This window comes from Cucurbita pepo, chromosome LG18, assembly GCF_002806865.2.
Source record: "Cucurbita pepo subsp. pepo cultivar mu-cu-16 chromosome LG18, ASM280686v2, whole genome shotgun sequence".
Classification (NCBI taxonomy): Eukaryota; Viridiplantae; Streptophyta; class Magnoliopsida; order Cucurbitales; family Cucurbitaceae; genus Cucurbita; species Cucurbita pepo.
The window spans coordinates 1,355,931-1,383,841 of record NC_036655.1 but is presented as its reverse complement, the minus strand read 5'-3'; the positions used below and the strand labels follow the sequence as shown (position 1 = coordinate 1,383,841).

General features: G+C 36.4%; 3 protein-coding genes across 6 annotated transcripts; all 3 read left to right on the top strand.

Moving 5' to 3' along the window:
- Window positions 1-11,717: 11,717 nt before the first annotated feature.
- On the top strand, window positions 11,718-12,872 carry LOC111780478 (F-box protein At3g07870-like). The gene has a single exon (XM_023660900.1). The coding sequence runs from the start codon at window positions 11,718-11,720 to the stop codon at window positions 12,870-12,872; it is 1,155 nt and encodes a 384-aa protein (XP_023516668.1).
- Window positions 12,873-15,343: 2,471 nt separating this feature from the next.
- On the top strand, window positions 15,344-18,643 carry LOC111779951. Of its 3 annotated transcripts, none has more exons than XM_023660171.1 (3): window positions 15,344-15,377; window positions 16,175-16,324; window positions 16,451-18,643. In XM_023660171.1, the coding sequence occupies exon 3, from the start codon at window positions 16,551-16,553 to the stop codon at window positions 18,441-18,443; it is 1,893 nt and encodes a 630-aa protein (XP_023515939.1). In that variant the 5' UTR covers window positions 15,344-15,377; window positions 16,175-16,324; window positions 16,451-16,550; the 3' UTR covers window positions 18,444-18,643. The 3 variants fall into 3 exon arrangements, with proteins under 3 accessions (XP_023515939.1, XP_023515940.1, XP_023515938.1); XM_023660172.1 differs by lacking the exon at window positions 15,344-15,377 and adding an exon at window positions 15,391-15,455 and having other exon boundaries at window positions 16,492-18,643; XM_023660170.1 differs by lacking the exon at window positions 15,344-15,377 and adding an exon at window positions 15,391-15,455.
- Window positions 18,644-19,637: 994 nt separating this feature from the next.
- Window positions 19,638-23,530, top strand: LOC111779959. Of its 2 annotated transcripts, XM_023660181.1 has the most exons (8): window positions 19,638-19,940; window positions 20,015-20,101; window positions 20,184-20,270; window positions 20,367-20,507; window positions 21,583-21,639; window positions 21,754-21,798; window positions 23,025-23,120; window positions 23,202-23,530. In XM_023660181.1, the coding sequence occupies exons 1-8, from the start codon at window positions 19,692-19,694 to the stop codon at window positions 23,400-23,402; spliced, it is 963 nt and encodes a 320-aa protein (XP_023515949.1). In that variant the 5' UTR covers window positions 19,638-19,691; the 3' UTR covers window positions 23,403-23,530. The 2 variants fall into 2 exon arrangements, with proteins under 2 accessions (XP_023515949.1, XP_023515950.1); XM_023660182.1 differs by lacking the exon at window positions 21,583-21,639.
- The last annotated feature ends 4,381 nt before the right edge of the window (window positions 23,531-27,911 follow it).

The window sequence follows — 27,911 nt, the reverse complement described above, 5'->3', positions numbered from 1 at the left end:
ATACCAAAACTCCATGGGACTTCTCCCATATTTATCTTATTTGGTTTATCTAAGGAAATCAGGTGAATTATTGTGAATTCATGAACATCGGGGACTTCAAATAAAATATATTAATAATAATTTGTGGGTCTTTGTTAACTTAATAAGATGACCAACAAAGATAAAATGATGAACGGGTAACGCAATCAAAATCTTACAAATTGTCAAATAATTCAATCCCGACATATTTGACATGGCTTCTTTCGAAAGTATGTGTTTCGAATTTTTGTACTAGAATAAGTCCAATACCTNCAATACCATCAAAGATGTGAAGTTTCCTAACCATTTAGGCAAAGATTCAATGCTATTAAAATCTTCAATAAGCAACGATATTAAATTAGTGAGGTGTTCAAGTTGTTGAGGAAGATATGTACGGCTCGAATCATAACTTTGCGTTGGATTCTTAATGAAGACAAGTTTGGAATATTTCGAAAATTTGAAGGAGAAATATCACGAGCATAATCACCTATCCACAAATCTTTGAGTGAGCTGCAATGTTATCTAACCAGTTTTGTAGTTTTGTCAAACTTTCACAACTATGAATATGAAGAGATTGAAGGGTGAAAAAAACCCCATCCGGGAGTGAAATAGAACATGAAACCGTAAACTTCCAAGTAGTGGGAGGAGACTAGGACTCTGACCGTATGCCTATTGAAGAATGAGTCGGTGACTCATAGGCAGTGGCTTGCTTAAGGGAACCCACCGGAGCTGTAGCGAAAGAGAGTCTTCATGGGACAATTGTCACTGCTTATAGACTCGAACCTGAGTAATCTATCCATGACCAAGATGAAGCTTGAGTAAAACTAAGTGGAGGTCGTTGATGAATTGAATAGGAAGAGATCGAAAATGTCTCTCCAAAGACATGGGCCTAGTGTAAGAAAATGTCTTCTAATGAGCTGAATGGTGTTCTTGGTGATGTTAGNTTTTTTTTTTTTTTTTTTTTTTTTAATTTGGTTAAGAATTCTAATGTTTCTTAAGAAAGATGAACGTATCCTAGAAAAATGATGAGAAAATCGCACAATCTTCAAAAACTATAAACCAACTAGATATCAACATTAGGTGAGTATATATTTGTCTGGACAGGTATGTATGAAAGATGCCCAGGGTATGCTACAAGCAATAATGACCTTTAAATTAGAGAAAGATAGTGAGAGGGGATTAAGGACATACCAAACCAAGAGCTTCATTAGAGATTCTCTCTTCTACGGGTAGAAATTATTCTTGAGTTCTCATTGGAAAAGGAAGGATTGTTTTTAAGAAGAGGCCGTCATGGGTGAAACACCTCGATATAAGTGAAAAAGAATTCGAGGGATGAAGGCAAGTTGGTTCAGAATTAGATACAAACTTCGACTAAGGTCAACCAAGTAAATGATCTTACTATCGACTCAGTTGAAAGACTTGCTTTATGTATGATGACACATACCCAGTAGCTCATGCACGTGTCATTTATGTTTTATGTTATATGATGATGTAATAATGTTGTATGATGATATGATGATGTTGTATGATGATGTGACGACGTTATATGATAATGTAATAATGTTGTGTGATGATGTGATGATATGATATGATGATGTGATGATGTATATGATGATATAACATAATGATATGATGATGATGATGCATCATAACATGACAATGTAAGATGTATGATGATGAGATGACTTAATATGATGTTATTCTATATTAAGATGTCGTGCATGTATTAAATGTCATAATGTATTATGATGACAATTTTTCTAAGACACAACCCTAGATAATATTAATGATGATGATCGTATGAAGGCCAATGCATGCATGTTACTTAGAATAATATGGAGAGGTCTAGGGTTGTGTCATAAAAATGATTTAAAGATAAAAACTATTAGAGCCTCATACATTTTGTGTGTACATATACATCGGGTTACTTCCCCATTTATGATGATGAGTATGAACTTGTACATTATGATGATGACGATCATCATGCCTCGCAAGACACTTAGGGGTCTGCTGTCCTCCGGATGTTGCAATAGGCAGCTAGCTCGACTATAATGGGTCCACGAGGGGTGTGAACTATCTGGGGATCCACACTTGCACGTGTGGGTCATGTGTATCGAAGTACTACACATCCAATTTTGTCCGGACTGGAGGTCACCCCTATTATGTTTTAACGATAGATTTCTAATCATGAGTTACATGTGTTTGCCTTCTCTGGCCCCAATAGTAGGGTCACTTACTGAGTATTTCTTAAAACACACCAGCCGTGTGCTACTTCTATTTCAGATAAAGGCAAGGCATCCTTGTACGGCTAATGACGACATCCGCATGTCAAGGCCATGACACATGCATAAGATAGTGGTATTTTATTTCTTAGACTTTAAGTTAGGATAAGGTGTTTCAACTTTTATGGTTTGTTTATTTCATTTAGTATTAGTTATCTTAAAGATATTTTTAAACACGCAAGTCTATGGTTGTGTTTTCTGATGAAGTTTTTAAATATTTAATTACACATAAGAGCGTAAATTATGATGACGATAACGACTTTAAATGAGTAGAAATCTAGAGTCGTTACAAAGTATTTCTTCAAACCTAGAGTCAACATCTCCATAACGAAGAATCAACCAAGATAGCATAAGAAAATTTGAGAAAGTACTATTTATAAAGATGGTTCAGAACACATACAGAGGACTTGTCAGTTGCATTAATAAAGCCTATAGTGTGATATAATTAAAAAAGGAAGGACACCAATGGTGTGAAACTTACTATCAGCTCGTTCTTATACTTTATCATTGACAGCTTTCCTTCAACGTCTCAGGTAAATTTTTTACTTAATCTAAAATCGTTACTATATATATATCATGAACATTTAATGCGGACGTTCTTAAAATTTTAACGTCCTCTATTTTTTTATTTTTTTTTATATATATATTGATTGCCTTGAATAGCTTAACTCACTACTATAAAAATTATTTTATCCATATATTAGCCTACATTGATCATAATTTAGTTACTTTCTCAACTAGCTTACTTTTTTGTGTTAAACACGAGTGTTCCTGAGTGTAAAATTAGTGAGTGAGTTGAGTGTGTGAGGTCCTAATCATATTAACTACTGTTTGTATAATCATGAATCAAGTTTGAGTCCATGTTCTATACGAGACTTATTGGTGCCAAAGAAAGATAAAACTTGGCGCATGTGCATGCATAATAGAGTCATCAACAAAATCACGTAAAATATTGACATCTTATTCCTAGGCTAGACGATATGCTTAATATATTGCAAGATTCATGTCAATTTATAAAGATTGTCTTCAAATCTGGATATCATCATATTAGAATGCATGTCGAAGATGAATGAAAAACTTCTTCCAAAATTAAATTTGAATTGCATGCATTCCATTGTTTTAAATTATTTTGTATTTGTTTTTATTTTCTCTAAATTTTAGTATTTTGTATTTAAACATGTAATACCATGGCTGCGTTTTCAAAAGAAGAAGTTGTTTTAACCATTTTTCAAAGTTTACGTTATAAATGATGTTCATGTAAGAGTTATATTTCCGCATTATAGATGAGCATGAGACGTTAGTAGCAACTCCGAGTATGTGAAAATTTAGGGTCGTTACAGAAACGATATGAAAAATGTTATGATATGTACATAATGGTAGCGGGGTTGTATTAAATGATAACGAAAATAGAAAAGTTTTGGGACCTTATGCATTATGTGTGCTCATGCATTTGGGGGATACCCCTATTCCATCACGAAGGTACGGACGCGTACATCCAATGGCAGAACAACGATCGTTATGTTTACACAGCACTGTTGTGACAGTGACTAGTTCTAACAAGTGTCCGGCTTAAGGAGCTCCTAGAGTATGCTCACCGGACAAGGAAAGTGGCCCAGCGGTGTGCAAACTGACTGGTGAGCTCATACCCGCAATAGTGGTAGACGTCCAAATTACCCATTAGAACAACACCGTAGGAAGACAGATTGAAAGATAGGTCCCATCATCTCATTTGCATGTGATTGTTGCATTTAACCCCAATAGTGGGTCACTTACTGAGTATTTCTTTAAATACTCCATGTGCTACTATATTTTTCAGGTTAAGTCAAGTCATTCTTGTACAGTTGACAACGGCATCGCAACTCGAGACCATGGCACATGCATAGGATAGTGGTATTTATTTTCTTAAACTTAGGCTAGAATATGATGTTTTTAACTTAAGCTCTTATTCATTTTATTTAGTCTTTTGTTGTGTCGTTTTAAAGATATTTTCGAAACACGTAAGTCCATGGCTGTGTTTTAAGATAAAGGTTATGTTTTATGGAATTTAAATGAAGTCTTCCGCATTCAATGTTTATGGTACGTATACAGTAGCGACCTTAAATTAAGTAGAAAATTTTGGGTCGTTACACTTAGGGTTGTGTCCTATGTCGATGTAACGACATGATGCAATATGACAAACAACATCATAAGGCATGTTCAACATGGAAAACATCATCATGTTAATAACATTGTCATGCATACATCATACTCATCATAGAAGCCATTAAGTACATCAAATATAACATGTACGTCATGCATCGAAACATAAATAGCGTACATTCAACAGACATCACAACACGTTCTTGGTTGGTCTTGGCCGAAGTACTCCCTATATAGCTAAACGTAAGCTCCCGTTCCGTGAGAGCTGCTTCCTACGTTGCCGGGGTTTATTTTCTATCACACCGTTCGCCACTTTCCGTTAGTATTTCACAATTAATTTACCAATAATTCAATAAATGTGAAATACGGCTCTAAAACGGCCTCGAAAACCTTAATCGGGGCTGAAAGCAGATCTGGGAGGGTCGAAACAGTGGAAACCAAGCTGAAAAAAGGTGAGCCGAGCCGAACAGTCGTTGGGAGCTGCCGGAGGGCCCACCGGAGCGTCACCGGAGGGAGCTCGAGACGTTTGCGCCGAGCGGAGCCGAGGGCACCGCCTACGCCGCTGTGTGACACGTGGCAGCAGCAGAGTGAGTCACGTCGTGCGGTAGAGTTGGGTCGAAGCGCGGGTCACAATCTAGTTCGGGTCGTGGTCTGGGTCGCGGGCTGCAGTAGGCTAGGGCCAAGACTAATCGTTGAGCCTTGGCTTACTGGGCTGGGCCGCAAATGTTTGGGTTGCAGGCCGACTCGATTGGATTGTGGGTCTGGTCTCGGGTTGGTTCAATTGAACCGTAATTCTCAGTTGGTTTTAGGTTTGGGCTGCTATAGTTGGGTTGGGCCGAAGGCAGAGGCCGAGGGAAAGAATGGGCTGGCTCTCTCGAGTTTTGGGTTCGGGTTGACCCGGATCCGCAGATCTCGTCTTCCTTACCCGAGTTCGGCCGATTTTTCGGCGAGTTTTCTCTCTTCTTCCTTTTTCTCTTTATTTGTCGTTCTTCTTTCTTTTCTAGGAGTTTTGCAGCCTAAAAGTTCCTAAAACCACAGATCTAAGAACGATTAGGAAAACCCAATTTTTCGACCTCGGTTACCAATGACGACGCTTACGAATAAGAACAAAACGTACCTTGAGTTATTGTGCTTTCGTTAGGGATCTTTCTCGTGCTGGTAACTGATCGTTTGGTGTCGGTTTTCGGGTGGTTTAGGGCTCATCGGAGAAACTGGAAACTCGCCGGCGTTTATCCGAAATCTCTCTCTCTCTCTCGTATTTTCTTTCTTTTCTCTGTTTTCAGGTATTCTGATAGGTGCTCGAAGTTGTGGGCTGAAGGCTGGGCGAGGTGTGGCCGTCGTTTCGCGTGGGGTCCGCGAAACTCGACGGTCGCTGGAAAACTTGCGAGTTTTCCGGCGACTGAGTTTTTTTTTTCTTTTTCATTTTCTTTTTCTTTTTCTTTTTCTTCTTCTTTCCCGGGTCGTTACAATACTCATAAATACATGATACATCTTAATATACTTTATAAGATTTTGTTTGGTTTTGGTCCACCTGAAATTTTTTCTAATGAACCCGAAACCCGAACTGATTCTATTATATTTCAGAAAATTAACCCACCCAAAATGCTAATCTAACTCAAAGTAACTCAGAGTTGTATCAATAGTGTTACCAAAATAGCACCAAGCTTATTCATATACTATTACTTGAATGTGTGTAAAGATTCGGATTTTTATTTATTTTAGATTTTATGCTGAGATTTTATTTTTGCTGCCAAAAAATGAAAAGATATTATACTAGCATTTATTCTCGCTAGAAAGGTGCACGATTTTTTTTTTTTCAAGGAAATTACTACGGAGTCATAAAGAACTTTTATATTCCTATATTCAACTCTCCTCCTTCCTTGTAAACGACTTTTGCTCTCCAAACTTGTTGGGTTTTCGAGGGTGTCTGAGTGAGTTAGCCAAGAAAAAGTCTGGCGTGGTTCGCTGGATAGTTTCTTGTTCGGCGAGTTCTCGAAATCGATTGTGTTGCTGTTTTGGAGGAAGAGTCGAGTGGAACATCGACGTCGGAATCGTTGCACCAAAGAAGGCAAACCGTCAGAACGAAGGAGGAGGACGCCACATACCGTTGTCAGAAGCGGAAGGGATTGTGTCGTCGGCGTCGGCGGCACATCAGATTATGGTTTTCGTGAGGGTTCGGGCAAAGAAGACGTAAAGTTGGGTCGGGTTTCGGCCTTTGAACCAGCCCACGGAACGAACGCGGGCCCTGTACGTTTCGGCCCAACACGGACGCATGTTGCAGCCTTGGTCTCAGCTCCGCACGCGTGCTCTCGGCTCGGCATGACGTGTACGGCAGCTCGGCGTCAAAATCCGTAGCTCGGCTTGGCGGCTTAGTTGGTCGGCTCAGCAGCTCGGCGTCAAAATCCGTAGCTCGGCTTGGCGGCTTAGTTGGTCGGCTCTACAGCTCGGCTTGGTGACTCGGTGTAATAGCCAAAAAATAATAATAACAATAACAATAATAATAATAAATAAACAAATAAAAATAATTATAAAAAAATATATAGGTCAAAATAATAAAAATAATAATAATTCATAATTAAATAAGGATTACTTAAAAATAAAAATAAAAATAAAATTTACCCACCTCTCTCTACTAACCTCTCGTCCAACAGCATCCTCCTTCCTCAAACCACCCTATCACAGTTCATCCAAAAATAAATAGAAAAAAATTTCAGGGAAAAAGTGAAATGGTGTTTCAACAAGAATATGATGCATATCTACGGGAGAGATTTTGGTCTGTTATTATGGTAAAATTTTATCTCAGATCAAATCTTCTTTCATATTTTACTAATAATCAGATCCCATATTCAATGCTAGCATTGGAAGTCAGTAGGAAATAAGGTCAATAAAATTTTAGTTGGCATAGCCAAACAATCAATTAAAATTGGCTAACAATATCGGTTTACAAAATCAAAATTAATATAGAATTAGAGGAATATCTTATTTACAGAATTGAAAATGTTTACCGAACTAAAAAACTATTTACAGAAGGAAAATAATTACAAAGAGGGAGAACCGAAAATTTGTTGAATAGAATTTAAAAATAAAACAGGAAATATTAGAGGGAACTCCATTAAATTTTGTCTAACAGTAAATATCAGAATTTTAATATCTAAATTAGAGAAATAATTTTATAGAGTTCAAATTTGAAACTGATGTCATAGGCTCACATAGGTTGACTTTGATTTCAAAGGACGAAATCGAACTTTCATTAAGGCTATATACGTGACAACGACTTAAGCTAACCAGGTAAGTGGCTCACCCATCGTAGGTTACGCGTTAATTGCTGTTTGTTGGCACGTGCCCGTGGATTCGCACGTGTCATTAAATTGTATGCTAGTTGGTTGTGCTTAAGTACGTAATCATGTGTACGTGAATGTATGCTATGTATGCTGCTTAGTTTGATGCTGTATGTTATGCATCAGACGATATGTTATTCTTGAATGATTATGGCATGATTGTATGGAATATTTGAATGTAAACAGCATGAATTGTATGACATGAAATACGGTAAACCGCATGAAAACACAACCCCGTTAGGAATATGTATGATACGTAAAGAAATGAAAATTTGAATGACATGTAAGCATGAAACGTGACAAGAGGTTATGTTCATTAATGTTAAATGTAGGACTAGTGGGGACCTCATGCATATTGTGTGTTCAAGCATCTGGGGGATACCCTTATCCCATCACAAGGGTACGGACGCGTACATCCAATGGCAGGGCAACGATCATTATGCTTTGCATAGCGCTGCCGTGACGGTTTCTAGTTTTAACAGATCCCAGCATAAGGGGTTCACAGAGTATGCCCACCGGATAAGGGAAGTGGCCCAGCAGTGTGCGAACTAGCTGGTGAGCCCATACTCGCACGTATGGGCTGTGTGTAGAGTATATGGTACACGTCCACGATTACCCGTTAGGACAGCACCATAGGAAAAACGAAACGAAACAATAGGTCCCATCATTTCATTGCGTGTGATTGTTGCATAACCCCGATAGGGGGTCACTTACTGAGTATTCTAGAAATACTCAAGCCTCGTGCTTCTTTACTTTTTCAGATAAGGGCAAGGTACCCATGTGACATTGACGCTGCATCGTACACCCCGGGACCATGGCNTTTTTTTTTTTTTTTTTTTTCTATTTCATAGTCTAGGTTGAATTCGGTTTGCAACATTAGTATTGGTTAGTATAGGTTGAATTGTATTTGCATAATAAATTTCGGTTTTGTTCCTTTTCCTTTATTTCAATAATGTTCTTTTCCTTTCTTTCCCTTATAATCATTTTCTCTTTCACGAGGTAATAAAAGGCGAGTGTAAGTTGCATTTATGAACAGGGCTCATTTAATGTATATTCCGCATTTCAAGATATAGTAATGACCTTAGATTAAATAGGTAAAATTTAGGGTCGTTACACTCAGTATCACTATAATATATCGATTCCAAGGTTTTCGACCCTTCCGAAGCCGTTTCTGCCCTTAGTTTTACCATCCGAGGTCAGTATGGTTCCTAAACGTTAAAGACAAATTAGGTCGGGGATTTATTTTGATAAATAGCATGAAGTTTAGCTAGGGTATGTTATGAAAGGTTCTAAGTTTTTATGTGGTTATCATAGGACGTATTTAACCGCTGGGATTAACTTGTTATGAGTGACTTCAACCAAGACCACTGAGGTAAGTGACCTTACTGTTGGAGTTAGCTTACTACGTGTTGTTTGATGGTGCATGCACCATATTTATGTGATATGATTATGTGATGTATAGATTGTGTTGACTGTAGATTGTGTATGTTATGTGATGTATGAAATACGTCGACTGTTGACTATTTATGTTATGTGAAGTTATAAATAAGATATTAGTATTATATGTCATGAATATGTTGACCGATGCCACAGATACACGTAGAATTATTGAGTCATGTCATGAGATGTTTATGCAACTGGAATGTAATTTCATGTTATGTAATATGTCATGTAATGTAAGTCATGTGAGATACCATGTAATGTAAGAAACGTATGCGATGATAGCACTGCTTATGTAATGTCATGTTAGATATGTTAAGGAACCTCATACATATATGTATGTCATGTGCATCGGGATTCTTCCCCTTTATGATACGAAAGAATGAATTACGATATTTATGTTCGCCATGATATCATGCGGGCCATTTTCTGTTCTGTGGTGTCCGGCGACGTGTAACACGTTGTGCCCGACCAAGTTAGGCCTAGGGGGTATGTATACAAGCCCGCCTGGTGGGTCTATGTACGCGTACATGGGCCGTGTGTGAAGGAGTACCACACATCCAACCCTACCCGGAATAGAAAAGTGCCCAAGGCCATGTAAAGTTTATGAAAAGTTAGGTCCCGCTCATATGTTGCATGTGTTTGCATTCCTAACCCCAACAGTGGGGTGACTTACTGAGTATTTCATAAAATACTCAAGCCACGTGCTACCTACATTTTTCAGGTAAAGGCAAGGCCCCAATCTACGGTTGGCGGCAGAGCTGAGGACACCATANTAATGTAAGTCATGTGAGATACCATGTAATGTAAGAAACGTATGCGATGATAGCACTGCTTATGTAATGTCATGTTAGATATGTTAAGGAACCTCATANTTAGGAGTTTACTTTTATTGGACTGTTTTAAGTTATAGTATTGTTTTATTTGGATTTATTTTGAATTCAATTATTGAAGGTTTATTTTCCGAGATAAGTTTTGTTTTGGATTTATGAATCTTTATCAAAGACTCTTCTAAGGTTATTTATGATGAGCTTCCGAGTTATATACGCATGGGTGACGTCACTAATTAGGTTAAAGAAAATTAGGGGCGTTATAATGTGATTCTCATATATTTTGACTATATACGGTTCAATATTACATTAATAACATATAATTTTTCATACAAAGATAATATTAAATATAAATATTATTATTAAAAATTTAATAATTAATTGTGAAGTTTTATAGCTTAAATTTCAACCTAAGAACCTATTCGCATGCTAGTTATTAAGGATGTTTATACTCATTCATGTTCCTGAGTTGCACGGGTGTGACATTGTTAGATGCAAATTGTGGGACTTTTGTTTAAATAGATATGCATATAACATATAAATTATATATATTTTTTAGTATAGTTTTGTTAAGTGTTGACGTAAGTATGTTTTAAAATCATGTGATTAAAATGTTAAACGCTTAACAAAAATAAAATTCAGTTTATTTCATATAAAATTAGCTAAAAATCAATTATAATTATTCGTCCGTATGTCGACTAATCCTCACTAAAAATCTCTCTGTATATTTGTTTTCGTATACAAACAATTTTATATATATATATATATATATATATATATATATATATATATATATATAAATATTTATAAATAAACTCAAAAACTTAATTATATTATTTATAATATATTTATTTTTTAAAAATAAAATTAGTTTATTTATTTTAATAAATTAATATAATAAAAATAAAATAATTAACAATTAATTGTCAGAAATTAAATACTATAACAAAAAAATATTACAAATATTTGAACAAAAAAAAAATAACGTAGAATTTTGATTCTTATTTGATTTTTAATTAATTTTTAAATATCTTATTCTCATATATTTTATTCTTTATTTAAACAAACTACCTTTAACACATTCTTAAATTAGGAAATTTAATAAATTTTTAAATTTTTAAATCAAATATAATCTTAAATTATTTGATTAAATCTTATTACTAAATATATTAAAAATATATGAGGTTGATAATTAATATTAATAATGCGCCCTAACTTATCATAGTTAATTTTTTTAATAATAATAGTAATAAATAAATAAATAAATAAATAAATAAATAAATAAATATATATATATATATATATATATTCTTGACGCCTAATTTTAAAAATTAAATAAAGATTTAAAATAAATTTCAATTTAAGTTAAAAAAACAAGATTTATTTTTTTTAATATTAAAAAAAATCAAATCAAATTAAAATTTTTTAAATTATTTTATACATGAAAATATACACGTTAATATGAAAAAAAAAATATATCTCTCAAATCTAGAGAATTCAAAATAAGGAAAGATTAGTTTTTAAAATAGAAAATATTAGATTTTTTTTTTATTTTTTTTAAATTATAAATACAGAAACAACCATTATTTTTTCCAATCCAATTGGAATTCCGAGCAGCTTTCTTTCTCTTTAGTTCAATTAAATTCACAAACCAACAACTTTCGACTAGGATGGCTCGTGATCAAGGCAACAAAATTTCCGAACTTGTACCTGATGTCATCGAGTTAATAGTCAGCAAACTTCCTTCCTATTGTTTGCCGAGCTGTAGGCTGATCTGCAAAACCTGGAACGATGTGATCTTAAATTCTAAGCATCACCCTTCAATCTCGGCTGCTTCCAATTTCTTCCTTGCACATGTTTATTCAGGCAGCCGTGATCGTCCCAATTCTCACTGCTTTCGTAATCTCCATTGCTTGAAATTGGATCCCGACCACGTGGAAGGAGTGAGGAGTGTTGCTTCATTCAACTTAGAGCGTAAGTATTTTAAGCGTTCTTTTATCTCAACTATCAATTCGTGCAATGGACTCTTGGCTTTCGTGGTCACTAAAAAGACAAATAGTTGGCTTAGCCCGAATAGTGTCGTGATATTAAATCCCATTACGAATGAGTACTTCGAACTCCCCAAAGACAAATACAAAGGGAATTGGTTTACTTGCTGCTATGGATTTGGGTTTTGTCCGAAAACAAAACAATACAAAGTGGTAAGAAGCTCTACTATTCGTGATAGAAACTCCATCATCCATAACTACAAAACAGAGATTTTTGCATTTGGGACCCGGCCGGAATGGACGCAGATTGAGTCACCAACTTGTTCTTTTAATGGATGTCATGGTGTTTACTTAAACGGAGGGCTGCATTGGATTGGCCAAAATAATCTTGGTCCCGATGTCATTTATCGTCTAAATATGGAAGATGAGAAATACGAGCAGATTCCTTTTCCTAATGATGACGGTTATTTTCCTTGTATTGGAATATTTAATGGTGCCATTCATTTAACTCTTTCTATGGAGGGGTACAAGTATAGGGTGTGGAAGATGAAGGAAGATGGTTCGTGGATTAAAGCATTTAGTGTCATCGTACCAGATGTCAATAAAAATATACTTTCCTTCTCAAAATCGACAGTGGAACCGATTAAAATATGCAAAGATGGAAAGATCTTGTGTCTTTGGGCTGGAGCTGAATTAGTGTTGTATAATCCCACCACTAAGAAGATGGAGAAGTTAATAGATGATACAACTGCAAGAGATATTTCGGTTCACAACATTGACTGCTTTACTTTTAACGCTCTTCCCGATATTTTAACAGGAAAATTAGGTAAATTTTGAGAGTAATTTGTTGTATTCAGCCTTCGAAGATTGAAATTGAGATTGAGATTTTATTTTAAATATAGGTTGAATTTAGTTTTGATTATAAGTTTTAGTAGTTGTATTACATTTGGTTTAATTTGATATAATAAAAATAAAATAATTTACGAGACTAATTATTTAAAAATGATCGTAATTTTCGGAGTATTTGATCCATTAAAATAAAAAATATTTAATTTAATTTAATTTGATCCATTAATTTTGATAACCTACCATATTATTTAATTTTTAACATTTTATAATGTTTAATTTAGTGTCAAATATAATATAATATAATATTAATTTATTTGATACATACATTAAGAATATTTTCAAAAAAAGGTTCGTAATCAAGTTTGAAACAATCTTTAGTCACTCGAACATATCAATTATTTTAAAATTTTATTATTTTTAATTTCATAAAGTTTGTAATGGTTAGATGTCAAATTCACTTTTTAGGAATTGAAATTAAATTATGGCCACAAACTTTTTGTGAGAGATGGTAAATACCACAATTTATTAGGTAAAAATCAGATTTGTGATGAATGAAATTAATCTCTCGAGTTGAGACGTTACCCTTCAAAACCCGAGCATTATCTTCATCATTAATAACTTTCATGCAATTTCTTGTTTGCATCTGAGCCATTCAATCAAGCTTAATTTCTTGTATAGATTGCATCTAAGTCATTCAATCGAGCCTTGATCAAGTTCAATTGTGAAGTGACGCAATTTAGAGCAAGGTTACAAATCTTATCAAGTCTTGATCAAGTTCGATTGTGGAGTGACTCAATTTAGAACAAGGTTACAAATTTTGCTTCTAATCTTTGGTCGTGAAGAAGTAATCTAATTCTAATCTTTATCTCTTGGTTGATACGAATTGTTTTATCATTTCTTTGTTTTATTTCGTTTTCATAATTATCTTATCTCGATTGCCTTAAATAGCTCGCTACTATAATAATTGTTTTATCCATAAATTAGCCTACCTTGATCATAATTTAGTCACTTTCCCAAATAGTCTACCTTTGTGTGTTAAACACGAGTGTTCCTGAGTGTAAAATCAATGAGTTGAGTGTGTGAGGTTCTAAGCATATTAACTACTGTTTATACAATCATGAACCAAGCTGAGGTTAATGGAGGGAAGATCAATGAGCTAGTTGAAGAAGTCGAGAAGAAAGAGGAGGAATTGGAAGATGGGAGTCATTTGATCAAAGAGACAACCTGTTTCACACGCCATGTTTAGTCAAAGGGACTCATTGTAGTCTTGTCATCGATAGTGGAAGTTGCACAAATATTGTAAGTACCATTTTGATCAAAAGGTTGCAAATTCCAACCGAACATCATCCTAAAGCTTACGAGCTTCACTAAAAAAATATTAATGAAAATAATGTGAGTAACTGTTTATTTTTATAATTTAAATNTTTTATTATTTTTAATTTCATAAAGTTTGTAATGGTTAGATGTGAAATTCACTTTTTAGGAATCGAAATTAAATTATGGCCACAAACTTTCNGTTATAAGTGTCATACTTTGATTGGTCCATAATGTCAATTTTGTCGTCACATCATCACGTTGGTATCATCTTGTTTGGACTGAAACTTTTTCGTTTTTGCTATGATTTGAATGAACCAAAAAAGACATTGAAATCGTTATTCTCTACCTTACACTGGGTATCATCTTGTTTCGACTGAAACTTTTTCATTTTCACTCTGATTTGAATGAACCAAAAAAGACATTTAAATCGTTATTCCGAACCTTACACAATCGTTCGGTATCATCTTGTTTCAACTGAAACTTTTTTCGTTTTCGCTCTGATTTGAATGAATCAAAAAAGACATTGAAATCGTTATTCCCAACCTTACACAATCATTGGGTATCATCTTGTTTCGACTGAAACTTTTACGTTTTCGATCTGATTTGAATGAACCAAAAAGACATTAAAATCGTTATTCCCAACATTGCACAGTTGGGTATCATCTTGTTTCGACTGAAACTTTTTTGTTTTCGCTCTAATTTGAATGAACCAAAAAAGACATTGAAATCGATATTCCTGGGTATCATCGGGTATCATCTTGTTTCGGCTGAAACTTTTTCGTTTTCGCTCTAATTTGAATGAACCAAAAAAGACATTGAAATCGATATTCCTGGGTATCATCTTGTTTCGACAGAAACATGTTCGTTCTAACATTTGGTATGATGACACTAAATGCTTTAATCCACGAACCATCTTCATTCGTTTAACGAAGTAAATCTATTTTATATTTAGAAGTTGTTGTCCGAGATGAATCATGCTAAACACAGGACTACCGCCATGGCGAATTATGTTAAAAAAGGGTTAGCCGTGTAAATTAGGGTTGGGCTTGGGTTGGGCCTGGGTTGGGCCGAATTTCATAGAGAGAGTGGAGAGTGGGCCGCTATTTAAGCTCCCTTCTTCCCTCCAAAATGTTTCACTTTTCCCGCGGCTCTTTTCCCTCTATTTTTGAACTCTCGGTAAGTCCCTCATTTCTTCGCTTCCTGTCGATTCTTTTGATTCTCGCCTGAATTCGTTACCGTTCCTCTCATTTCCATGTAAATCCTTCTTCTTCTGCCTTAATTTGTTTCTTCTCTTCTTTCGATCTTGTATCTTGTGTTTTTTTTAATGTCTTACCGTATATGTTTGATCCTTCTTCCCCTTAGTGTTCCTAATTGGTATTTTATTGCTCATTTGTAAGCTATTTGTGTTTTGTGATGCTGATTTCTATATTTTTTTTTGTGCTATTCACTGGTTTTTGGTGAGAAGTTTTCGGATGGTTGATGTTCACTGCTGAATTCTTGTGTTGTTTTTATTTGTTGGAAAATGTTGGAGTTGAATTAACATCAACTGTTGAAGATTTTGCTTGTTTTCAGATCATTCGTTCTTTATCTCCATCTCATGTTGCACTAGTATTATGATCAATGAAAAGTTTTCTGATTAAGAGTTTCCTTTCAAAGAAGTGAGTTTATTGAACAACTTTTGTTAATTTCTTGGTGAAAAAGCACTTGTGCCTGTTGTGGTATGTGCCTCACGCAAGGCAACCGTAGCAGTTTGAGGCTTAAGTATGAAGATGCTTGTGATTGTTCGGGAGTTTCAATTATCGGTTTTGCTTGTATTTCTCCTTTCTGCACATTTATTCTCCATTGACCTGCTGGTTATGATTTTTTTTTTTTTTTTTTTTTTTTTTTTTTTTTTTTTTTNTTTTTTTTTTTTTTTTTTTTTTTTTTTTTTTTTTTTTTTTTTTTTTTTTTTGGTATTTGAATTGTGCTTGCAGGTATTAATTTCAAGTATTAGGATCCTTCGCACTCATGGATAATGTATCTCCAATCCCTTTGATTAAGATGCAAGAACATCATTCATGCTCCATTGGCTTATTTAAACGACTTGCTTCAAGTTCATTTCAGTCTGTCCAACTATTTTGGTGGTAAGATTCTCTCTGTTCAAAGCTTGATTTGATGTCTGCACTTCAAATCATGAAGATCGATATACATTGTTGTTTAAAAAGACTTGGAGAGTGTTGTTATTAGTTTATTTGCTTACATTAATGCAGATTGTAACTATCGACTTTTGGTGCTGGTGGATTGTCAGCAGCAAGAGTAGAGTCTTCTGTGTTTGACAATTTAAATGGTTAATGCTTGAACGTGGTAGAAATGGATTGTAACATGGAAGAGGCCATCAAGGCTATGAAAATTGCTGAGAAGAAGATGGAGATCAGTGATTTTATTGGGGCGAAGAAGATGGCTCAGGCAGCACATAAACTCTTTCCTTCGCTTGAAAACATTACTCAATTGCTAACGGTATGTGAGATTCACTGTTCAGCACAGAATAGAATCTATGGAACGGAAAACGATTGGTATGGGATTCTTCAAATTGATCAATCAGCAGACGAAACAATTATAAAAAAGCAATACAGGAAGCTCGCACTGTTACTCCACCCAGATAAGAACAAGTTTGCTGGTGCAGAAGCTGCTTTCAAACTTGTTGGTGAAGCCAACAGACTGCTTTCTGATCGGTCAAAACGCATGTTATATGACAGGAAGTATGGAGCTGCAAGAAGAAATATTGCACCTTCCAAGTCATCTCATGATCAGCGAAATGGATTCAACAACCAAGCGAGTGGAGCTGCAAAGGGCTACTCAAGTGGAGGGAATTCTTATATGCCACCACAGCCACAGCCACAGCCACAGCCACAGCAGGCTTTTTGGACATGCTGCCCATTTTGTAATGTGAGGTATCAGTACCTCAAATGTTATCTTAATACGATGTTGCGTTGCCAGAATTGTGGCGGTGGTTTCATCCCTCGTGATTTGAGTAGCGAAACGATGCCTCGAACATCCCACCATGCTAACATCCCTCAGAAAAAAGCAGGAGCTTCCAAATCTGCTCCACAAAACAAACATGGTTCTGATAAGAAATCTCGGGATAGATCTGCTGGAGTTGATTTGAATGCCAACGCTGGAAAAAAACAGAAGTCCCAACATGTGGATGTGGAAGATAGACAGGGAGGTAACGTTAAGCCCAAATCCAATACAGCAACAAGCACGAAAAAGCCTCCAACCAAGACTGAAAACAGGAAGAGACAACGAAAATCAGCAGACTTGAAAGAGAAGATGAACAACTCTTCTGTTCGTCATGGAACTATTGATGGTTATGCCAAGGGCATCAAACATGAACTCAAGCCCAACACAGACTTGAAAGGAGTACATGTTTTGGTATGTGCAGATCCTGAGTTTAGCGATTTCGACAAGGATAAAGTGGAAGCTTGTTTTGCAGTCAATCAGGTATGGGCTATATATGACATCATTGATGGCATGCCAAGATTTTACGCCCGCATTAGAAAAGTGTTCTCCCCAGAATTCAAGCTCCAGTTTACCTGGTTCGAACCAAACCCAGATGACAAAGATGAAATTGAATGGAGTGATGCAGAATTGCCGGTAGCATGCGGGAAGTACACAATAGGAGAAACTGAGGTAACAGCTGATCTTCCCATGTTCTCTCATTTAGTGCATTGCCCCAAGCGGGGGGGATTCAAGAATTCTTTCTTCATGTATCCCAGAAAAGGAGAAACATGGGCTGTTTTCAAGGATTGGGACATTAAATGGAGCTCTAACCCTGAAAAACACACAGCTTTTGTGTATCAATTCGTTGAGATCTTGGGAGATTATGACGAAGATGTTGGCATCTCGGTTGCTTTCATGGACAAGGTCAAGGGCTTTGTCTGTTTGTTTCAGACTAGTGAGAAGCATAGACTAAACTCCATTAACATCCCACCCAACGAGCTGTACAGATTCTCTCATCAAATCCCTTCGGTTAGAATGACTGGAAAGGAAGGAGAAGGCGTTCCAAAAGGGTCATTTGAATTAGACCCTGCAGCTCTTCCCCCTAATATTAACGACCATGGGTATCAAAATGGGGTATCGTCACAGAAGGAAAGCAGCGCAGTTCATGAAAATGGAGGAACGGAGAGTGTGAAGAAACATGGGAAGATTGGCGTTGAAAGAGAAACAATGATACTTAGAAGATCACCGAGGAATTTGGGGTAGAGAAATGGAGAGGACTTCATCTTCATCTGCCATGTAGGTAACCCACTAAATTCATCTCATTTCTAATCTTCCCATGTTTATCCATCCCTATTCTATTTTGGTCACCATGTTTGTAAAGTTAGCTTCTTTTTGGACTTCTAAACATAAACAAGAGCTTATATTCTTGGTGGTCGTTGGATTGATCTATAATACTCGGTACTTTGAATAGAAGCGATCATTTTTTTTCTCGGTTTTAGTTCGATTGAATTTTTAGTAAATTAAAATAGAAATATCTCGTTCGATTGAATTGTTAGGATCAATACCAGTTGTTAGCTTTGATACCAATTGTTAGGATCACTCAACAACGTACACACTTGATCAAGATGAATATAAAGAACATGAGAGAGAAAATACAATGTTAGGATCGATACCCGTTGTTAGCTCTGATACCAATTGTTAGGATCACTCAACAACACACACACTCGATCAAGATGAATATAAAGAACATGAGAGAGAAAATACAATGTTAGGATCGATACTAGTTGTTAGCTCTGATACCAATTGTTAGGATCACTCAACAACACACACTCGATCAAGATGAATATAAAGAACATGAGAGAGAAAATACAATGTTAGGATCGATACTAGTTGTTAGCTCTGATACCAATTGTTAGGATCACTCAACAACACACACTCGATCAAGATGAATATAAAGAACATGAGAGAGAAAATACAATGTTAGGATCGATACTAGTTGTTAGCTCTGATACCAATTGTTAGGATCACTCAACAACACACACTCGATCAAGATGAATATAAAGAACATGAGAGAGAAAATACAATGTTAGGATCGATACTAGTTGTTAGCTCTGATACCAATTGTTAGGATCACTCAACAACACACACTCGATCAAGATGAATATAAAGAACATGAGAGAGAAAATACAATGTTAGGATCGATACCAATTGTTAGCTCTGATACCAATTGTTAGATAATGAGTGAACTAATCATTTAAATATGTATAGAGATTGAGTTTAATCCATTTAACAAATCTAAAACTAGGGTTACAATAGATTATTAGAAAGAATATTTAAATTTTTTATATTTAATTTTTTTTAATAATAATAATAATAATAATAAATAAATAAATAAATAAAAATAATAATAATAATAAATAAATAAATAAATAAATAATCAACAACTAAATTTGGGTCGTGGATTAATTTCTTTTCCATTTTCTTTCTCGGGAAACGCCAAACGGAAGAGATATGTTCTTCACTGCTGCGGATTGCGATTTCACCTTCAACCTTGAGTTTCATCGGAGGATTCCGGTGACTGGAGACGTCATTTCGTCCGCGAAACGAGGCGATTCCGGTGATGGTGCAGCCAAACGACGTCGTGCTCTGAAGCTTGTGGATCGAGCGCTGTCGAAGCGTCAATACAAATCCGCTCTTTCGTTGGTCAAGCAGTTGCAGGGGAAACCCTACGGCCTTCGTGCTTTCGGTGCCGCCAAACAGGTTCATCTCTCTCTGTCAAAGCATCGTTGATTTCGATCCTTTCTATCTTCGAAATCTTACTGAAAATGGCGTAGATAACCAAGAGGCCTTCGGCAATGGATAATTTATCCCTCCAACCATTGGTGGATTCGATTCTGGATTCAATTCAGCCATGTCTTCAGGTACATTCCCTGCTTCTTATTATGCAAGTTTTTGATTCTGAAAATTTGATGCCTCATCATTCATCCGTTCGTTCTCTTATAGATCTCTGCTGAAAAGCTAGAGAGTTTAATTGCTGAAGGTAGATATCCTTCTCGCTGTGAGGAAGAAGAACACCTCATATGTGCACAAGTAAAGTGAGCTAAATTTACTGATTCTTTCATGGATGTTTCCACTATTGTTTGTGAGTTCGAGTTTATAATTGGAAGTTTGGATTATGCGTGGCAGCATGAAGCTGGACATTTTCTCGTTGGCTATCTCATGGGTGTTCTTCCAAAACAATATGAGGTGCCAAGCATTCAAGCTCTGAGACAGAATAGATTTGCTGAAGGAAATGTTTCATTTGTTGGTTTTGAATTTCTTGGGGAGGTACGATCCTTTTCATGAAGTTCTTGGTTCTTCCTTCATATATTTGATCTATAAGGCTTCTTACAAAATCCACTTTAAGGCACGTTTTGGTTTTGCCTCCTCACTGTTTCAAAGAAATATGATAGATTATCAATGTTATGTAATGGTTTGATGGTTTGAGCACACCGCTAGCGAATATTGTCCTTGTGATGTTCCACATGTTGGACGATGGAAGTCCCACATCGGCTAATTTAGGGAAATGATCATGGGTTTATAAGTGAGGAATACTAACTTTATTGGTATGAGGCCTTTTGGGGAAGCCCAAAGCAAAGCCATGAGAGCTTATGCTCAAAGTGGACAACATCATACCATTATGGAGAGTCGTGTTCGTTTAACATGGTATCAGAGCCATGCCCTAAACTTAGTCGTGCCAATAGATTGGTAAATCCTCAAATATCGAACAAAGAACTCCAAAAGAAAAGTCGAAGGCAGTAAAAAATGACTAAGACTCCAAAGAAGTCGAGCCTCGATTAAGGGGAGGTGCACTTTGATCGAGGGGAGGTGTTGGATGATGGAAGTCCCACATTGGCTAATTTAGGGAATGATCATGGGTTTATAAGTGAGAAATACTAACTCCATTGGTATGAGGCCTCTTGGGGAAGCCCAAAGCAAAGCCATGAGAGCTTATGCTCAAAGTGGACAATATCATACCATTGTGGGGAGTCGTGTTCGTCTAACACCACATTGGTTAAGGAGGAGAACAAAACACCCTTTATAAGGGTGTGGAATCCTTCCCCTAGTAGATGCGTTTTAAAGTCTTGAGGGGAAGCCCAAAAGGGAAAATCCAAAGAGGACAATATCTGCTAGCGGTGGATCGGGGCGGTTATAGTCCTCTTTAGACTTTCCGTTTCAAGTTTCCCCTCAAGGTTTTTAAAACGTCTGTTAGGGAGAGGTTTCCACATCCTTATAAAGGGTGTTCCGTACTCCTCTCCTCCCCAATCAATGTGAGATTATATCATTCAATATTATCCCTTCAAGGTTTTGTAAAAGATTTTGAAGCGAAACTAATGTTCATTCTGATCGACTCTCCATGCAGATTGATTCAATTAAGATTTTGGTGGAAAATGCTGATATAAAAAATTTGCATAAGAGGGTGAGATTTCTTCACATATAATTTCTATGTTTCCATTACGATTGAATAACTGTTGCCTCATTTTAATGTATTAATCCTGATTTCTAAAGCTCTAATCTGTTCTGTATCATGCAGGAAAATAAAGGCAGACAGGAAAATAAAGGCACAATTTCCTCAACGGTGAAAAGTTCACTTCTTACTTTGTATGCTATCGCCTTTAATGACTTTTTTGTTAGTTGGTTTTGACCCGTTTGAATGAGTTTGTATTCCACGCCTAGCAGGTATTGTCCACTTTGGCCCATTATGTATCGTTGTCAGCCTCACAGTTTTAAAACACGTTTGTTAGTGAGAGGTTTCCACACCATTCCCCTCTCCAATCTATATGGGATCTCACAATCCACCCCTTGGGGCTAGCGTCCTCACCATCCTTACGTTCCACCCCCCTTGGGAGGCCTTCGCTGCCATACCGTCTAGTGTCTAGCTCTACTACCAACTATAATAGTCCAAGCCCACCGCTAGTAGATATTGTTTGTTTTAGCCCGTTATGTATCGTCGTCAGTCTCACGGTTTTAAAGCACGTTCGTTAGTGAGAGGTTTTCACACCCTTATAAGTAATGTTTTGTTCCCCTCTCCAATCCATGTGGGATCTCACAATCCACCCCTTAGGGCCAGCGTCCTCACCGTCCTCACATTCCACACCCCCCTTGGAGGCCTTTGCTGCCATACCGTCTAGTGTCTAGCTCTACTACGTCAGTCTCATGGTTTTAAAGCGCGTTCTTTAGCGAGAGGTTTTCACACCCTTATAAGTATGTTTTGTTCCCCTCGCTGCCACACTGTCTTGACATTTCACCTCCCTTAGGGGCCTAACATCCTGCTGCCATATTGTCTGACGTCTAGCTTTGATGCCAACTATAATAGCTTAAGCCCATCGCTCGTAGATATTGTCCAGTTTTGCCCATTATGTATCGTCGTCAACCTCACGGTTTTAAATTGTGTCTGTTAGTGAGAGGTTTCCACGCGCCCTTTAATTAATGTTTTGTTCCCCTCTCCAACCGACCTGGGATCCCACACATCCAATCTTTTGAGAAAGATAAAACATCGAAAATTAAGTACTCTTTGATAGTTGTTTGTTGTTTAGAATTGAAATTTAATAAAACTTCAACTATTTTTCAACCGGTCGTTCTGTTTTCTTCTTTAAAGTTGTTTTTACTTATCCTATTCTTAAAACAACCGTAGTCGTTCATTAGACTGCATTCGAAGCTGGGAAACAAACCCAACTCGAAGACTGATATTCAATCGAATTCCTGAAATAGAGGAATGGTCTGATTATCTTGAATAACTTGTGACTTGGGGAATTACTAGAGAAGTTTTTTGAACAGAATCTTGTTTTCCTTTGGTGTTTTCAGAAATTGAAGCAGTTTTCATGTGTAATATTAGGAGGTTTAGCAGCTGAGCTTCTAGTTGCTGGAAAGTCTGATGGCCATCTAGCAGATATTCTCAAGGTAAAACAATTCCTTTCCTTATGATTTTCTCCCCTTGTTTTCCATTTTCTAGTACCTATTTCATATTCTTATTTGCAATAGCTGGAGAGTGTTCTTATATGGCTTGGCCTTCCAAACTCTGATGCTGATCGCCATTTGAAATGGGCTGCGATGAACACGGCATTTATAATGTCTCGACATAGCGAAACAAGATCAATACTCGCAAAAGTTATGGCGTTGGGGAAATCGATCGGATTCTGTATTGATACAATTGAAAACTGTTTGCAGGGGATTGAGATATAAAAATTGATTGTAGTACAGGTTTTGTTGATAACAAAATGTAGTTGAATGAACAATTGTATGAGTTGATAAACTTAGAAAATGGTCTAACTTCATCGGGTTGAATATAAAAGCATGGAATTTTATGTATAGATCCATTTATACCATCTTGATGGCTTTTGTACCATCCGTAGGAGTGATAAAGGCACTTTTTCGATTGAGTATGGCTTCGACTATGCCTCAAGCCCACCAATTAGTTAATCATAGACATATTTTAGTTAATGGTTCTATAGTGGATNGCGTTTTCATTATGGTCTTACAGAACGACAATTACTTAAATACGTTCGTATCGCCGGAAAAGCCAAAGGATCAACGGGTCAAGTTTTACTACAATTACTTGAAATGCGTTTGGATAACATCCTTTTTCGATTGGGTATGGCTTCGACTATTCCTCAAGCCCGCCAATTAGTTAATCATAGACATATTTTAGTTAATGGTTCTATAGTGGATATAGCAAGTTATCGTTGCAAACCCCGAGATATTATTACAGCAAAGGATGAAAAAAAATCGAGAGCACTGATTTAAAATTATCTTGATTCATCCCCGCATCAGGAATTGCCAAAACATTTGACTCTTCAGCCATTGCAATATATAGTCAATCAAATAATAGATAGTAAATGGGTCAGTTTGAAAATCAATGAATTGCTTGTTGTGTTGTAGAATATTATTCTTGTTAGGCACACCGAGCAAGAGATCTCGATAGTTAGACAGAAAAGAAAGTTTGTCAGGGGCGGCAGGCACGGAGCTACAGAAGCAAAGAAAGCATCAAGGTAGGGAACACTCCAGATTGACTAGAGGCCTTTGTAATCAAAGAAATTAACCCCAATCAAGCTAGAATTAGATTGAACCTTGTTCTTGCTTCGGAACTTTGTTCTAAATTGAGTTACTCCACAATTGAACTCGACTCTACAATCCACAAAATTGCATGAAACTTAGAAATGACAAAAATGTCCACAATGAACTCTACAATTCACAAAATTGCATGAAACTACAAAGATGTCGGATTTCTGATGGGGAACGTCTAAACTCGAAAAATGAATGTCTCAACTCGAAAATTTTAATTTTTACCTAACAATTTGTAAGTATTTATAGTCTCTCTATGAAAGTCAAGTAGTTTCTGACCATGATTTAATTAACGACCATGATTCTGCCTTCTTTCACTTGGTAATATAGAATAGGTGTTGAGGTTTGTTTGCTCGCTCCTTCTTTCCCGAACTGTCAACTCGGTAAATAAATGGGTTGGTTGGTTGTTCAGTAGCTAATGAATTTACTGTCCCTGATGGAACTCCTGCGCCTGTCGGTCTCCCAGCTTCGCTCCTCTCCCTCTCGGTTTCGCAGTTTCGCTCATTCGCTTTATTTTGTCTCCCAGCTTCGCTCCTTCAAAGGTTGGTTACCTCCTCTCTGTCTCAGTCTTTCTTTTCTAGCTTTATCTTTGTTTGGTTTTATTCCCTTCTTTCACGGTAAGAAAAGAGGAATAGGAAGAAACCGAGTAAGAGCTACTTCCCCTCTCTCTCCTTCACCTTCAAACACGAACTGTAACCGTAAACTAAGGCTCAACTCTCGACTGAACAGGCAAGAAGTCAAGACGAAACATAAATGAGAGATCCTTTACTGTGAAATCAAGAAGAAATGAATTAGCTGCTTTGAAAGACGAAAGATTCATTCTTGAGAGAGAGTCTACGGAACTGGCTGACTTTCTTGCTTGCTTGAACTCCTGACCCGCTATTGCCTTCATTCTTTCTCTTCTCCTTCCCCGATATTACCTTAAGTGAGTGTTCCTTATTCTTTCAGATATCAACCTTATGAAATTAAAAATAAAAAGTTTTCTAAATTTTTTCTTCCCATTTTTTTGAAATATTCTTCATCCAAATAATTTAATCTACTATTCAAAGTTCTCGAGGAAGGTTAATTTTATATGCATTGTTATTAATTCTCTCAAGAACTTGATAACGGTCATTCCCTCTTCTTTTGAGAAGGGAATAGCTCCTTGCAAAAATGTATCCAAACTCAATCACTGGTTTCAAAAATTATTTCCTTCCGTCATTTTTGTTAATTTTATTTCACCTCGTTTTGCAATGTTTTGATCAAATCTGACCTACTCGTGCGTGCTGCTTCACTCACAAAAATATTATAAGGAATAGAAAACAAATCAAGAGGCGTAAATGGATTAAATCCATAAACAACTTCAAAAGGAGAACAATGAGTTGTACTATAAATTGCTCTGTTATACGCAAACTCTACCATGACAAACATTTGTGAGTGACTTAAAAATTTAACATCCCTATCACTGACAAAAAAAAGTAACTAAAACGGATCATTTCTCAGGGAAGAACCAATCAAAGAATTTTATTATATCCCTATTTTGTAAGGGTAAACGATACAGAGATACATTAGAGATATGTGAATCCATTAGGTTCTACAAAAAAAATTGTTTTGTCGCAATTCAAAACCCGGAAAAAGGTTTTATAAGATTAAAAAGGTCCGTTAAGCGCCTCTTGGCTATGTCATAATAGATCCGAACACTTGCCCCAGATCAACTTCCAGATCATAATTGCTCTAGTGAATAACTAAAAAAAAAATAGATGGGAGATAGCAGAGAAAGAAACTAAGTATAAAAATCCATCATAGGTTCACTAATTACTTAATTGTTGGCGGGTCTCTTTGTATGTGTTGTCTAGAAAGAGGAGGACTCAATGATTACTCGTTCACCGGAACCAAAAGGCAACATGTCTTACATGATACATCTTGTTGCATGCAATTCGTCTGGTGTAAACAATCTATTTTGTTGTTGTTAAGGATATTTAGTAATAAATTATAGTTTACCATATATATTATATTTGATATTTTATTATAAGGCAAATATTAGATATTTGCTTTATTACCATAGGTATCTTTCCATTTATCGTTATTTCCATTTATTACTATTTCCATATCCTTGTAATTTATTTGATTATAAATAAGATAACTTTCACACCATTTAGGTGTGGTGGATTAATCAAACATTCACATGGTATCAGAGCCCTTTCGGTTTAACAACCCCAATCCCTTATTTTCAATGGCTTTTGAAATCTTCTACTATTCTTCTCCACCACCACTGCTGGCTTTGACGCCGCAGGGGCAGTCGTCATGGCTACCACATGCAGAGCCGATTGATTACTCTTCAACTCAACCCTATTGACCTCCAAATCATCATTCACCATACTCTGTACATACAACCTCACCTTTTCCAAACATAGTCTCTTACATTTTCTTCCCAATTTTCCCTTTATCCTTCATCCTTCACAGAAACTCTAATCTTAGGATCTTCATCAGCATTCCTCTTCGAAAATATACAGAATCTCGATAAGCCTATCGACCTTTTGCAGAGATTTACCTTTGGAATCTAGGCGCCGCACTGGCATCTTCGCCAACCAAGTTGCCGCCGCCCTTCTCGCCAAAATTGGCTCCTTCGCCCCAATGTGGCGACTCTTCCGGCTGCCCTTCTTGCCAAAATTGGCTCCTTCGCCCAATGTGGCGACTCTTCCGGCTTCAACATTGTCTTTGTCCCTTGCTCTATGTCTCCCCTTGTACTTCTTGGGGTTAGACATATTCTCACCAGAGCCAAGGCAGCATCGTCGCTAAGCGACAATCCCTCTTCATGGGTTAGACATATTCTCGCCGAAGCCAAGGCAGCATCGCCGCTGAGTGGCGATCCCTCTGCAATTTTCGATGGCCAAGAAAGTGTTTCTCTACGCCTCCTCTGAATCAGGTTGTTGACATCTTCACGAAAAGTGTTTCTCAACCTCTTTGAATTTTTCAGATCCAAGCTTCACGTTCGTTCAAATCCGACGCTCAGCTTGCGGTGGGGTGTTAAGGATATTTAGTAATAAATTATAGTTTACCATATATATTATATTTGATATTTTATTATAAGGCAAATATTAGATATTTGCTTTATTACCATAGGTATCTTTCCATTTATTGTTATTTCCATTTATTACTATTTCCATATCCTTGTAATTTATTTGATTATAAATAAGATAACTTTCACACCATTTAGGTGTGGTGGATTAATCAAACATTCACAGTTGTAATTTAGATTTAGCTTCTATGTATTTAAAACATTGACTGCAACACTTATGAACATCATGCTTCATCTTCGGCCCAAGGAAGTGTTTATGCAACATATTATAAGTTTTATTAATCCTAAAATGTCGCACGACCATCTGCTTCTCTAGCAAATCTCTTATAGAGCCTTTAGGAATATAAAACATACTTTTCTCAAATACTTTTTATTGATGTTTGTTGGCTTCTTGTGCTTTTGAATTTGCAACTGCTCCACTGTTATCACAATAAAGAGTGACAGGAAGATGCATATTTGGAACGACTTCCAAATCAGTTAAGAACTTCCTGAGCCATACAGATTCTTTTGCTGCTTCACAAGCAGCAACATACTCAGCCTCCATGGTGGAATCAACAATGCAACCTTGCTTT